General features: G+C 40.6%; 1 protein-coding gene across 3 annotated transcripts in view; it reads right to left on the reverse strand.

Annotated features, from left to right (window-relative positions):
- The window catches only part of FAT1 (FAT atypical cadherin 1), a 120,071-nt gene that overhangs the window by 20,733 nt on the left and 85,600 nt on the right, over positions 1-13,738 (reverse strand). For all 3 annotated transcript variants that reach the window (XR_009047659.1, XM_057696334.1, XM_057696333.1), the window contains exons 11-21: positions 13,087-13,283; positions 10,406-10,559; positions 9,356-9,589; positions 8,126-8,515; positions 6,636-6,850; positions 6,252-6,389; positions 3,891-4,034; positions 3,149-3,346; positions 1,925-2,726; positions 1,629-1,760; positions 98-255 (exon numbers count right to left, since the gene is read on the reverse strand). Coding sequence is in view for 2 of the 3 variants with exons in the window: in XM_057696334.1 (XP_057552317.1) it covers positions 98-255; positions 1,629-1,760; positions 1,925-2,726; positions 3,149-3,346; positions 3,891-4,034; positions 6,252-6,389; positions 6,636-6,850; positions 8,126-8,515; positions 9,356-9,589; positions 10,406-10,559; positions 13,087-13,283 (2,762 nt within the window). In the remaining variant the exon portion in view is untranslated. The remainder of the gene's footprint in view (positions 1-97; positions 256-1,628; positions 1,761-1,924; positions 2,727-3,148; positions 3,347-3,890; positions 4,035-6,251; positions 6,390-6,635; positions 6,851-8,125; positions 8,516-9,355; positions 9,590-10,405; positions 10,560-13,086; positions 13,284-13,738) is intronic.

Genomic DNA, 13,738 nt, shown 5'->3' on the forward strand with positions numbered 1-13,738 from the left:
TTTTATTCTTTTAAAAAATGGGCAATCCGATCATAAAATGAACTTATACTTTTAAAGTCTCTCATAATCTGAGGTACAAATATGCACAAACGCTCACCTCCAAGATGCTGTAGTCAGTCCCTCGAGCATACATGACAACCGCATGTGCGGAGTACGTTCGCAGTCTCATGGTCAGTTTCATCTCTAACTTGTTTTCATTTTCCGTTAGACGATATTTCACAAAGCTGTTTCCAGTAAATGTTACAGATGAGCTCCCTGTGAATCACAAAGAGGAAAAAATAAATCAGATTCCAGTTTAAGCATATTTTTATAAGTGTGTCCCCCTACCCCCACTCTGACTAATTCAAGTTTTGGATCTAAGATTATAACATTATAAAATTTGATTCAATGGGAAATGTCTATTTGTTTAATAAACAGCACAGCCTAACTCGATCTCCATTTGTAGAGAATAAGACCACTGTATCACAGGGAAATGAATTCTAAGATAATAAAAGATCTAAATATGAAATATCCATTATAAAATTATTAGAAAACAATTTAGGAAAATACATAGCCTCAAGGTGGTTTGGGAAACCTTCTCAAGCAAGACATAAAACAGTTCCCATTCTACAAAAATGATGAAAATAATGTCAATCCAGAGGTGAAAATTGTTTTGTAAAAATTATGCAGAAGTGACAAAATAAAAATTAAACAAATCAAAAGACCAATAACATACACACAGCGGAATGCAGATGTTACTGCCCAAAACACACAAAGGGCTCCACACATTAAAAATAAGAAACAGATAATCCAGTCAGTCAAGCAAACAATACGAACAGGCCAGTCACAGAGAATAAGCGCAACAGGCAATGAACAAGTGGAAGACAATCTTCACAAGTAGCCAGAGAAATGGCAGCTAAAATAATCAGATATCATTTCATGCCCATTAGATGGGGGGATTTGTTTTTTAATTGAAAACAATTCAATATTAGCAAAAGAATGGGGAACCAGACCTTCACACATGATTGGAAGAAACAGGAATTGGTACAACTTTTTGGGAAACTAACATAATGGTATATTTAAAAACTAAAAGTGTAGTTCATCTTTCACATAGGTAAGTCCTAGTTTTACAATCTGCTATACAGAAATGAAAGCACCAATATGTAAGGATACATGTATTAGGATTCTTCTTATAACATAAGAGAACATAACCTGAATCTCTACACATAAGGACCGTGTTGAATAAATGATGGTACAGCCATGCGACAAAATGCTGTACAGCTATTAACAAGGATGCTCATAATATCCTGTCAAGCAGAGGAAAAGAGGCCTATGTCAGATATAATCACACCTTAGTTTCTTAAAAAAAAAAAGAAAAAAAGAGGATGTGAGAGGAAAAGGACAATAAATCTGTACAGATGGGACTCTGTGTTTACATGAGCTCTGATGACAGAGAAAGAGGAACCATGAACTCAGGAGGAGTTCAAGAGGAGGGAAAAGCTACTACTTCATTCTTTACTCACCTCGATGTCTGACTTGCTATAATAAACCTACTTTACAATACTTTTCAACTCCAACAAAGAAGAAAATAAGAAGCTCTGAAAGTTACTTTTTTTAAATAAGAGTACTCGTGTTATTGAACCTCTTACCTGGACACTGACCAAACGTGCCACCTGGACAGACACAGCTGTATGTCTCCTCTCTGGGATCAGTGACACATTCGGATCCTTCAGGGCACGGACTGTCTTCACATCCATGATGGACAAGTGGGCATTTTCCCTCTTTGTTTTTAAAAATAAAAAAAAATTTAAAAAAAATTAAAAAGAGGGGAGAAAGGAGAGCTAATTAATAGGAATTTCAAGAAAACGATCTTTAATGTGAAGCCTTCAAAGGCTGCACATGAGATAACGTGCACCGCCCACTTCCACATGCATATGTGTGTTACCTCTGCAGAGACACACAGCTGTCCTGTGGTGCCGCGGGGTCACAAAGCTCAGCCTGGCTGTGCTATGTGTTGACATCACACTTTCATCCACGGACACCCTTTCGTCACAGAATTTCCAGGGGCAGTCCAGCCCGGCACAGAGCTTCCGGAACACATCCAATATTCTCACACCAATGATCTCCTCGATATCCGTCACGGAGGAATTAATCTTGTGCAGAAGTTGTTTTGTTGAGACCTGGGCGCTACCTGATTTCTCTACAAAAAGCAAGACGTCCAGATGTGGATGAGGTTCGGAGGGCTGCAGGCTGACGACCTGAATGTCGTTCCTCCTCACGCCCAGGATGTTCCGCAAAGCTCGCTGGAAGTTGCGCCAATAGTCACCAACAAACTCTTCCGGGGTGAGGTTGGCAAAGCGGATGGCAATGGTCTGGTTCAGCATCTCCTGGGTCACTTGTCTGATGTGCACCGTGATGTCAGCCGTGGTGGTAAATTTCCCGTCCGTCACGCTGACGTTGAGGAGGTACTGCCCTACGTCCAGCTTCTTGTGGGCTATCAGCTTGCCCCCCGTGCTGGAGACAGAGAAGAGGTTGTCCATTTGGGGATCGAGGCTATAGGTTAACGTGTCATACACATCTTGGTCTGTTGCGTGGATCTTCCCAATGACACCACCCGAGTACTCCTCTCCAAAAGCAGTAATGAAAATCTCCAGCGGCAAAATCGCAGGAGGATAGATGCTCTCTTCAATGACCCTAATGTCAACGTATGTCAAAGATGACAACGGAGGCTTTCCATTATCTGCCACCTATGGGAAAAGGGAAAAAAAAAATCACCTTCGTTTATGTCATTGTTTACAACTTAACAAAAATATATTGACATTGTTCAAGTTCTAAAATATTACCAATTGTTAGATACTTAATTCTCCACATGAGAAGCACTACCAAGGGACAGGATGAATACGTCTTTCTAGCCCTTTCACTAATTCATGTTGAAATTTAGCTCCACCAGCATCTGCGATAAAGTAACCAAATAAATAAATAAGCCCCCACATAGTGCTGTGGGATAAAGATGAAGGTCTGACAAAAAACCAAAAAAAGACTGCAATTCTAATTCAGTTTTGTCTTCTCGTGAAATGTAAGCTGTTTACACACGAGAAGATAGATAACCACCAAAGCAGCTCTTCTCCACGAGTCCACAATAAAATCATAAAAAAAAAGATTTTAATACCTTAACGTGCAGTAAGTAATGATCTTTCACTTTTCTATTTATGGCAGCTGCTGTCAGGAGGGCTCCCTGCTGGTTAACTTCAAACGCCCCCTCCTCGTTTCCACTCACGATGCTGAAGAAGAAGGGGGGGCCGTTGTGGGAGGAGTCCCTGTCTGTCACTGCCAGCTGCAGCACGCTGAACCCCACTGGCTTATTTTCCTGCAAAGAATAACAGAACCACACAACTTTGAACAAAACCTCATCTCACATGCAAGTTTTCTATAATGTGAAATTTACAGAAAGCAAAGATGTTGCTGCTCCACTTGGAAGGAGGAGAGAGAAGAGGGGGCAGTGGTGATGGGAAGGAGGGGAGACAGAAGGGGGTGGGGAAGGAGGGGAGGGGATGTGTGAGAAGAAAGGTGTGGGGGGGAGGAGAAGGTAGAGTTGAGGAAGGAGTGTTTGGAGGAGGAGTGGGAGGGAGGAGGAAGGGCAGGAGGGGCAAGGATGAAATGCAAGGGCAGAAGATAAGGCTAAGAATCAAGCTAGTGAGAACATCTTAACAACCAAAGCACAAAAAGAAGAGATGAAAACATGGTGGAAATGGTCATCTTTTAGTATTGATGGAGACCCCTGTAATGTCCCTCTTCCCATTTTTCTCAAAAGCAGTCTTTTGAGAAAAGGATATTTCAAACAAACAACTGAGGCCAACGAAAGAGCCCATTTCAACAGGGATGCGTTCAACGAGCCTTCCGCCCAGGATCACCTGGATGATCAGGCTGTAGTTTCCCCTGGAGAAGACGGGAGCGTTGTCGTTGACATCAGACACGTCGATGTTCACGGTGGTCGTGGTGACTCTGGGTGGACTGCCGTTGTCTGAGGCCTGTACGGTGAGCGTGTAACCTGAAATCTTTTCGGGGAAAAGACAAAGACAAGCATGTCCATTTCCACAAGGCCAAAGAGCGGGGTTCAGCCTGAGGTGTGCTTCTGACCACCTGGAGGGGCAGATCTGCGCGACTGCCGTCCCCGGTGCCCTGCAGGCCGGCGACTCCCTAACCTACAAACAAGCCATCTGCAACCAGCTCGGCAGAAGGGAATATATCTGCTCAACAGAAAAAGGTACTAACAGTGATGAGACTCCCCAGTGCTTCTCAAAACAGTGCTTGTTCCAGTAAAGTGTTCTAACTTTGCAAACGTGCAGATCTATCAACAGAAATTAAGACAGAAAGTAATACAAATGATGAGAAAAAACGTTCACATGTGTTAAGGCTATTGCTTTACTAGTGGCAGGGAAGGCGACCTTGCCTCCGGCCCCAGTGTGACTCTGAGCCAGAGGCCGGCAGACAGCAAGCTGTCTCCTGCCCTGGAGGGCTCGCTCATTCTCAACACTCAGGACTCTCCAGCTCATGTCACTCTTGGATTGTAGTCAACTGTCTAAATCTCCCAAGATCCTTTCGTCGTGACTTCCTCCAAAAGAAGGTGAATTCAGTGAGGTGGCCTCTCTTCCAGGACAGTTCCTTTTAAGCTCTCTCTTCCAGAATGAGTGGTGAAGAGGACAGGAAGCTGGCTAAACCCCAGAGGATGTGCTGCAGAGCATCAGTCCTGCAAGCTGCTCCAGCAAAAAGAGGGCGATGTGGCTTCGGAAACTCTCTTTCACTACCTCATAATGGACATGAGTATACTAAAGGATCTGAGAAGTGTTTCAGTCAAAAATCCTCACTTTTGTTCTGCCCAGCAGTACTGCAATCCTAAGCATAACAGTCATGCTTCCCAATCTCCTGGAAAGTCCCCACTCAAAAATACAGGTCAGAAAAAGAGTTAAAGAATGGAGACTTTAATGAAATATTTCAGCACTATCTCCCCGAATTCCTCTAACGTTGGATGTGCCTACTAATCCTCTGAAATTAGTCTTTATTGTCATCAATGCCCTTCTAATTCCCCACACCAAGGCTCCTTTACTTCTCCTTCACTTCATTACTTCTGAGGCAGCTCCCCTCCTACCTGTGACAGCAGATGAGTAAGTGGGTGGATGGGTGGGTGGATGGATGGATGGAGGATGGATAAAAGGAGGGAGGGCTTGCCTCTCTCTTCATTTGCTCACATTTATCTCAATACCTTAGATCATTTCTATAATCATCTTCAGAGGCATGTGCCCTATCTGTATTTCCAGCTTCCAAGTCTCAAGTTGGACTAAAATCTCCAAATACTGGCTGAATACTTTTACTCGAATATGCCACTTTCTTCTACAAATCAGCATATTGAAAAGCACATTCAGGCACCTCTCCCAGTGCTGAGTTTATGCCCTGTGACCTCCTGCTCATCTTTCATGGCGCCACCCAGTCACAGCAAGACTGAAACACAAGTCACCTGCCACCTCTGCTTTCCATGGTGGGGCACAGCTAAGCTCTGTGAATCCTAGTTTTTCCTCTACAAAGTTTGTCTTGTCACCGCTACTTTCCTAATTCAGGCTCTCGTGACTGACTGTCACTGGTTCTCCCCTCTGAACAACACTTAGACCTGCTGTAGGACTGGTCTTCAGAAATCGTCTCCTGTGCTGTTACACCCGAGCTCACAAACATTAGTAACCACCTAATGCCTGCAGCCCCAGCCTGAACCTACGATCCTGGTTTGTCTGTGGCCCGCAATCTGTTCCTAAAACACTTGTATCTTTTCTCCCTCACCTGTTTGTAAGATCACTCTACTCCAACACAACTGAATAAAATCACCTAAATACACCCCAAGTCTTCCTTTCTCCATCCTCTTCCCCACAGCTCCTCACAGAGAATTCCCTCTTCTCAACACCATGGTTTCCCAAATCTCTGCTATTTAAAACCAAGCTTCTAGCTCTATGAAGCATCTCAAAACACTGGTGCCAACAGTAATTTTGTCCTGAATACAAACTTTTATTAAGCAAACTTCATAATCGTATGAAACACATCACATATTCTGGAGATCTTCATACTAAAACTACTTATCAAGTATTTATATCTTACTTGTCACCTCCTGAGAACAAGGCTGGTTCCACCCTTTCGACACTTCCCAAAATGTCGGCAGAGGTGAATACAAGGCATTTCCATCTACTGATCTGATAATCTGTAAACAATTTAAGTCAGATTTTTCCACTTACTGTTTCCCGGTCTAGAAGCTTGGTCACTTTCACTTCTCCCCTGGCAGGGTCGATGGTAAATGGACTTCCCTGATTGCCATCTATAATTGAATAGTGGATGTGGCTGTTCGAAGGTCCATCAGCATCATCTGCCATAACCTAGAGAACATCACACAGAGATGGGGGAGGGACAGAAGTCTATTAAGCAGATTTCTGATATCGACCACTAGCTGTGTTAAGGCAATCATTTATAATAGAGCCAGTAACTGAATGGGCTAGCAAAAGACATTTCCCGATCTTCAAATTACCAATATTTTCAAGTAAGGCCTCTACAAAAACTGCATCAATCTCACTAAAAATTCCTGCAAAGACCCAGAAGAAAACCGTAGGGGGAAAGATACGCACTGTAATGACAGACTGTTCCAGCACAGCGTCTTCACTGATCACTGCTGTGTAGGTGTCTTGGCTGAACACTGGGGTGTTGTCATTGATGTCTGTTACATTGATGTTCACAGTTGCAACATCACTTAACGAAGGTGTGCCCCCATCAGTGGCTTCCACAGTCAGGTAATACTCATGAGAGCTTTCATAGTCCAGATTCTCAATGATAAATATGGCCCCTGAACAGAAAATCAAAATTATTTCCAGTGCTTTAAAATGCCACCACTGTCTCCTCCAATGAATAAAATCTTCAGTTCAATAGTTTACTTACCATTTATGTATGTTTTCTAATTTCTTAATTCAACAATTAAAACATGAATTTGCGCATCCTGGGAACCTTATTTATTTCTCTTAATTACTTTCCTAATACTCTTTGTGATATCTGAATTGCTTTCCTAGTCAGTAATCCTTATATCCCCCTGCTATAAAAACGATTACATTTCTCAGCTCTTTTAAATGATAGTTTACTACAGATTTTACTCTAATGAAATAGAAAACATAAACATTCTATTCTTTGGCTTTTCACTTCCTTTTCCTTCTCATAATTTTCCTTTTACAGAAATGTACATCCTTTTAAAAAATATCTAGAATAAATCTATTTATAGCCCATCATTTAAAAAAAATCCCTTTTTGATTTAATAATTCCTTTAACATCTTTCCTTTTTACTTTCTTATAATCTATCCTACTTAAAGAGCCCTAAACATAACAATTTTATGATTTGTGCTAAAAATATATTTTGAAATAGCATCATCACACACCTACTCTTCATCTGAAATAGTCACATACAATTTAAATACAGTTCGAATGGAGCACTTTTTTTACAGAGCAATCTACTTATAGCTATCTTAGAAGACAGATTAACAAGTCTACAAAAGTATTTATGCAGCCAGAGTCAACAGTGTCGATGACTTTTGACCTTGTTGGTAGCCACTCAGTAAGTGACTCAGTCCAAGTACTTGGACGGCTGAACATAAGCAGCATAATGAAGAGATCAATCTAATGAGTTATCAGATGCCCCCTATTGAAACTAAGATCAAAGAGGTCGAAACTGCTGTTTCACCTGGGAAGCTACATCACATGAGATCCACATGGGGCATGAAAAGGAGCCATTCTGCAAAATCTTCTATCTTCCACTCTTTTATCTTTACTGATTTACGGCATCTTACATCTTTATTAAATTACTAGAGTATGATGCTTTAATTTTCTATTTGAAGTTAATTTGCTTATAGTTATGATAGGCCAAAAATGTATTTTATTATGCAGAACCATAGTTTAAGTCTTCTTAAGCACTCTGAATACCATTTAAGATAACAACACGAAGAAAACTTCAATTCTCTCTTTTTAGAGTATCTATTGACAATGTATGAGCTGTCTTTTTATCAGGTAAGGTGCTGAGCAACCTAGCCTTTTTTGGCAGAATAAAGGGCTTCCTCTTGTTCGCACAGTAGGTTACCTGTTTTAGAATCTATGCTGAATTTTCCATGTTCATTTCCACTTATTATCGAGTAGGTGATTTCTGCATTTGCTTCAATGTCCCTACTTGCTGCGTACACTTGAAGAACTTCTGTTCCAATGAGAACATCCTCAGACACTGTGGCACCATATTCACGGTATTCAAACACGGGTGGGTTGTCATTTATATCCAAAATGGATACAACAACAGTGCCAGTAGCTGTTAACCTTCTTGGCAATCCGTGATCTACAGCTTTCAGAGTTAGAGTGTATACTGCCTGTAGTTCTCTATCCAAAGGCTTTTCTAACTGAATGATTCCAGACAATTCATTAATGGAGAACTGCCCATCAGCAGAGTTAATCAGTGAGTAGGATATCTTCCGATTCAGTCCTGTCAAGACATGACATCATGTCAGAATATTTTATTTCAAGAAATGTAAACAAATTATTATTTTTTTAAATCTAGCAAACCTATGAAAAAGGGAAAATGCTAATATACATTATTTTAAAATTCGTATGACTATGACCTTAAAAATGTAAACTTTAAGCAATTTGCTGAGTTAAAACAAATGCAATTTCATAGTCATTGGGTTTTTTAAGACTACGTTATATAGGAACTTATGCTCTAATACCCAGAAGATTTTTAAAATTGAAGTCTATTTATTATTTGGCTTCAGTGACAAAGATTTATTTGAAAAGTAACATTTTCATATTCTTCTAATTCTTCAGTATTAGAATGACTGAAAAAGTTATTTTTATTCTCTGCCATCAAAATGCTATGAACATATATCCTAGAGTCTTTGTTTCTCCATAACAAATTTGAAAGGTCTGTAAAACTATAACAATGTATTGTCTGCTTCTGTTATGTTCCTATCATACTAAACCTCTTTGTCACTAATGCTTTATTCACAAAAAATAACACTTCACTAATTAATTCAGTGGGACATAAAGATCAGTTTATCTCATCTCTAATCAGAATTTTATGGGTACCACAGACACTTGACAACAGTAAGCTCACTGGGCACAATTTTGAGACTTCAGATATTCATTAAAAACGAGTTCATTATTCTGAAGATTTCATTCCATTTTTAATGCTAACACAACAAGGGTGAGTTATTCAACACACATGAGGGAGGGTACATTAAAGGGGCTGAAAGAGGAATATGTTTTAAAATAGGCTCCTCCAGCCACAGTGCACAGTTTGAAGGTAAAAACATCATCTGGATGATACCTGCATCTGCATCCATGGCCTGCACCCTGGTCAGAAGTGTGCCAGGCTCTGTGTTTTCAAATACGGTGATGGTATAAGGATCAGCAGAGAACTCTGGGGCGTTATCGTTCACATCCTCTAACGTGAGAACGATATGAGCTTGACAGAATCTTCCCCCTCCATCTGTGGCCTTGACCAGAAGATTGTAAGTTGCTTGCTCCTCGCGATCAAGGGGGACTAATGTTTTCAGTTCACCTAAAAACAAACAAAAATAAATGGGCTCACCAGAAATTTAAGATGTGACTGCAAGAGCACATCTTCTTTCTTCCCCTCTTCTCTTACGTTTATAAAATCTGAATAACAGCCTTCCTTTTGAGAACGATTTTATCAGTGACAGAGTCAACAGCCATGGGAGCCCTCTCAGGTGGAAGTTTTCAGACCCTGACAAGTGCTAGCTCTAAGCCATAACGGTCTCCAGGCCAGGGTCTCTTGCATTATATACAACATCAGAAAGCAAAATAGCTGCCAATTTACCAAATTCAAAATACTCTCAAAATGACTCAAAAATTAGATTCATATGTTTATAATTAATTTGGGGGGAGCTTAATAGAAAACTGTTCCTTGATTTCCAATTTTAACAACATACAAATTGAAAAACACTCTCAGAGGTTAAAAGACAAGTAAAATACCATTAATCATTTTAATGAATATGCTGAATTATAAATTTATGGTCACAAATTCAAGAAAACAAACTATATGTAAAATGGATAAAGCAGAAAGTTTGAGATAGACTTTAATTTCTGAATTTTTTTTAAAAGAAGGTGATATAGAAAACATAAATTTTAAATCCTCAGTTCAAGCTGGTGATACGGTTGCTGTTAATTTTTTATCTCACCCCAAATTCTGCACATTGAATTGCTCTTTACATTTCTAAAAGATGCTATTTTTGTAGAAGGAGAGTAAAATTTGCAAGCACAAGCTGTAATTTCAAATTTTCTGTGTGATTCAAAAGCACCTGCATATGTGACTTTGTTGAAACACAATTAGTTTTGCCCCAAACTCCACCTTTACCTGTGTCTGGATTTAGTTTGAATTTTTCTGCACCTGGACCAAATAACGTGTAAGTAATTTCAGCATTGGAACGGATATCTGCATCTGCAGCAGAGACCTGCATGATCAACTTCCCAGGAAAGGCATCTTCTGGAATCGTGTCAGAATATAAAGTCTACAAAGATTTTAAACAATACTGTTAACATAAAACATGAAAAGTTAACATGACTGCCAAGGGAGTAACAGAAAAGAAATTGTTTAACTTTGGTCACAGAACACATGGCAAATGACTAAAACTAAAACCCAAGGAGTTTTCAAAACTGTTTTTCTTACAGAACATTTAAGACAAAGAGGATTCATATAACAGTTAACAATCCCAAATGCTGAAAGAGTCTAACCCGACATTTAACCTACAGTATTCTGAATACTTTATGCCTTTGATTTGGTTTCATATTTAATTTAAATTCTTATGAGAAAATATACATAACACTCCATTTTTACCTAAAAACTGGAGAGAATAAAAGCCTGATATATTATGCCTAATTTCCAAAACAGGAATTTATTGCTTGCAATCACTCTTAACACATAACCAAGTGACTGCAGTTGGCAGAGAAGCCATCCTCCTGTCATGGGAGAAAACAAAGATTACCCAAGGCCATGGGGGGTGGGGTGGGGGAGCGATGCTCAGGCCAGGGCTCTTCTACTGCCCTGCTCCATCCCGTCTCTCTCCAGATCTGACCTGACTCTCAAACACACTGAACGGCTGTTTCCAGTTCCAACTATTTAGAAACCTGTGCCACAAACCAAAGCATAAGACAAACAGATAAGACGTTGTGAAATTTATTTTCTTAATGTGAGCTCAATTTTAGGTGAACTGTGACTCATGAAACAGGATATTTTGCAATACTGATGATTTCAAATGATCAAGTGTCCTAATTTTATTAATCCCAAAGGTGACAGGAAAAGTGTTGAAAAACAACAAAACACACACATTTAGTTTCTATAAGGTACACACACACACACAGACACACAATCCTCCTTCCATAAAACACTGTCACCAAAAACATGGACTGAAAAGAACTCCTCATCCTCAGAAGTCCCACTTTCCTCCCGACTGAATACTTTGTATCCACTTCCTTGAGAACAGCTCTCCTCTGCACAGCCACACACATCTCATGCTTCCAAAGCATCTGCCCCTCCACCCAGCCCTCCCCTTACTAACACACTCTTCTTCCCTTTTCTCCCAACTTTCTTCACTGGCCAAAGCTATCTCCTTGTTAACACACAGCCTTCAATCTCCTGCAATCAAGCGTCCAGCCACATCACTGCACTAAGACCACTGTCTCCAAGCCAGTCACAGAACCCAATGGTCTGTTTCACTCTCAGCCCTCTTTTCATCTCCGTCACCCTTCTGCTTGCTGTCCTGCCTCCTAAAAATTCTCCCCTCTTCGCTGTCAACAACACCGCGCTGACATCTGCGTTCTCTTCCTTCCATTCCTTGCTCCTGCCTCCTTCCTCCCTAGGGGGATACCGTCTCTGCTCCTTCCCCTCCTTGTTGGTATCCTCCCAAATGAATGCAGTTATTGGTTATCCACAGAAACTGCCAAGTTCACATACCCACCCTCCATCTCGCCAACTCTAAACGTCTAAAAAACCACATTCAACTCAATGTCCTAAGACCTTAAACTGAACAAATCTGAAATGCAACTCCACATGCTTCCTCTATAACCAATTCCCACTCCAGGCTCATCTTTGGTTTTTCTCCCAATCACTCCTCTAGGAAACATAAAGCCAATCTTGAGTTAACACACATGCCGCGCTACCATGGCCATGCAAAGGGAAACCAAGCACCACCAGTTTCCCTTTGCAGCATCTTTCATCCTCCCGTTCCTGCGCCTCTGTCTACTCCCTGTTATCCCCGCTTTCACGCTTCCTCAGCTAAATGGACACGATGCTCCCAGACTCAGCTTCTCTCAGGAACGCCTGGAGCACGTCATCTCCACCTTTCGCCTAAGGAAGGATTCATGGAGTCCCAGCTCCCGGGAACGCCCTCCACAGCCCCCCTCACCCAGTTTACCCTCCGACCCCATGGCCCTTCCATTTCCACTCCTGGTGATCTCATCGTCACCCCCCAAAGGCTGAGCTCTTCCTCATGCTCCAGCTCTGGCGACCACTCCTGCCCTCACTGAGCAACCTCGGGTGGGGCAGCTCTTCCTCGGTGTGCATTCTGTCCTCATGTTAAATGGTAGGTTCCACAGGTGCGGAAGCCACATGCTTCACCTCTGGGTTCCTCTAGCATGTACAAGAGCAAAGGCCCCAAATACTGTCTGTTAGAGCAGAACAGAGCTTCACATCAAGAATGCTGGACCTGATACTCCCCCCTCAAACAATCTCACCCCCAAATGAAGGGAATTCCTTCATGAAAACATAACAGAGCAATGCTTAGCGTTAAATACAATTGTTCTGTCCATAATTCACAGTATTTTTGAGTGAGGTTTTTAAGGTATTTAGCATTCTCCAAAAGTAGTTCTGAAGCTAATCCAACTCTTGCCCCATTTAACTCTCACCTTGCTTAAACACTAAGAGATTACAACATGAAACACATTTGAATTACTCCACAGTACCAAGTGACAGTCCTACTGAAAGGTTTAAGAAAGAAATCTGAGCCTGTAATATACAGACTTAAAGAAACAGTAGCCTACCTTTTCACAAACAGGACTGTTGTCATTTGCATCAAGGACTTTGACTTCAACTATAGCTTTTGATGAGAAGGTCCCATCAGTTGCTGTGATAGTCAGAAGATAATTGTCCCTTTTCTCTCTATCTAGAGGTTTCTTCACATAGACCTTCCATTCATTCTGCATATTTTCAATAGCAAACTGCCCCAAAGGATCCCCTCCTATTAAATCAATGCAAGGAGATGACAGTCAAATTTGTGGAAATAAAAAGTGGAATAAGTAACAGGAGAAATAAATTGTACAAAAAACATATAATACTACGATTTAATAGAATTAAGTTTAAAAACAAGTAATTACATTTAAATTTGTTTTATTAGCTTTCTCATTCGCCAAATCTCCCACCCAAAACCCTCAAAAAAACCAAAGAAAGCAGCACTAAAATGTGTATTTAAACACAGCATTCAGCCAAATAAAATTTAAAGACCATCAATAACCCTTTTGTCTATACTGAAACTATAGGTTTTTAAAATTATAATATCTTTTTTATACACTGTATAAAGTTCGACAGAATGAATCATAAAAATCAAAATCAGTCTATGAAAGAACTACTAGCTTTGCTCAGGCAAAGAACTTGAAACACAGCTTAACATGTTATTTCTACTTATATATACTAAAA

The sequence above is a fragment of the Hippopotamus amphibius genome, chromosome 10, assembly GCF_030028045.1.
Source record: "Hippopotamus amphibius kiboko isolate mHipAmp2 chromosome 10, mHipAmp2.hap2, whole genome shotgun sequence".
NCBI classification, from domain to species: Eukaryota; Metazoa; Chordata; class Mammalia; order Artiodactyla; family Hippopotamidae; genus Hippopotamus; species Hippopotamus amphibius.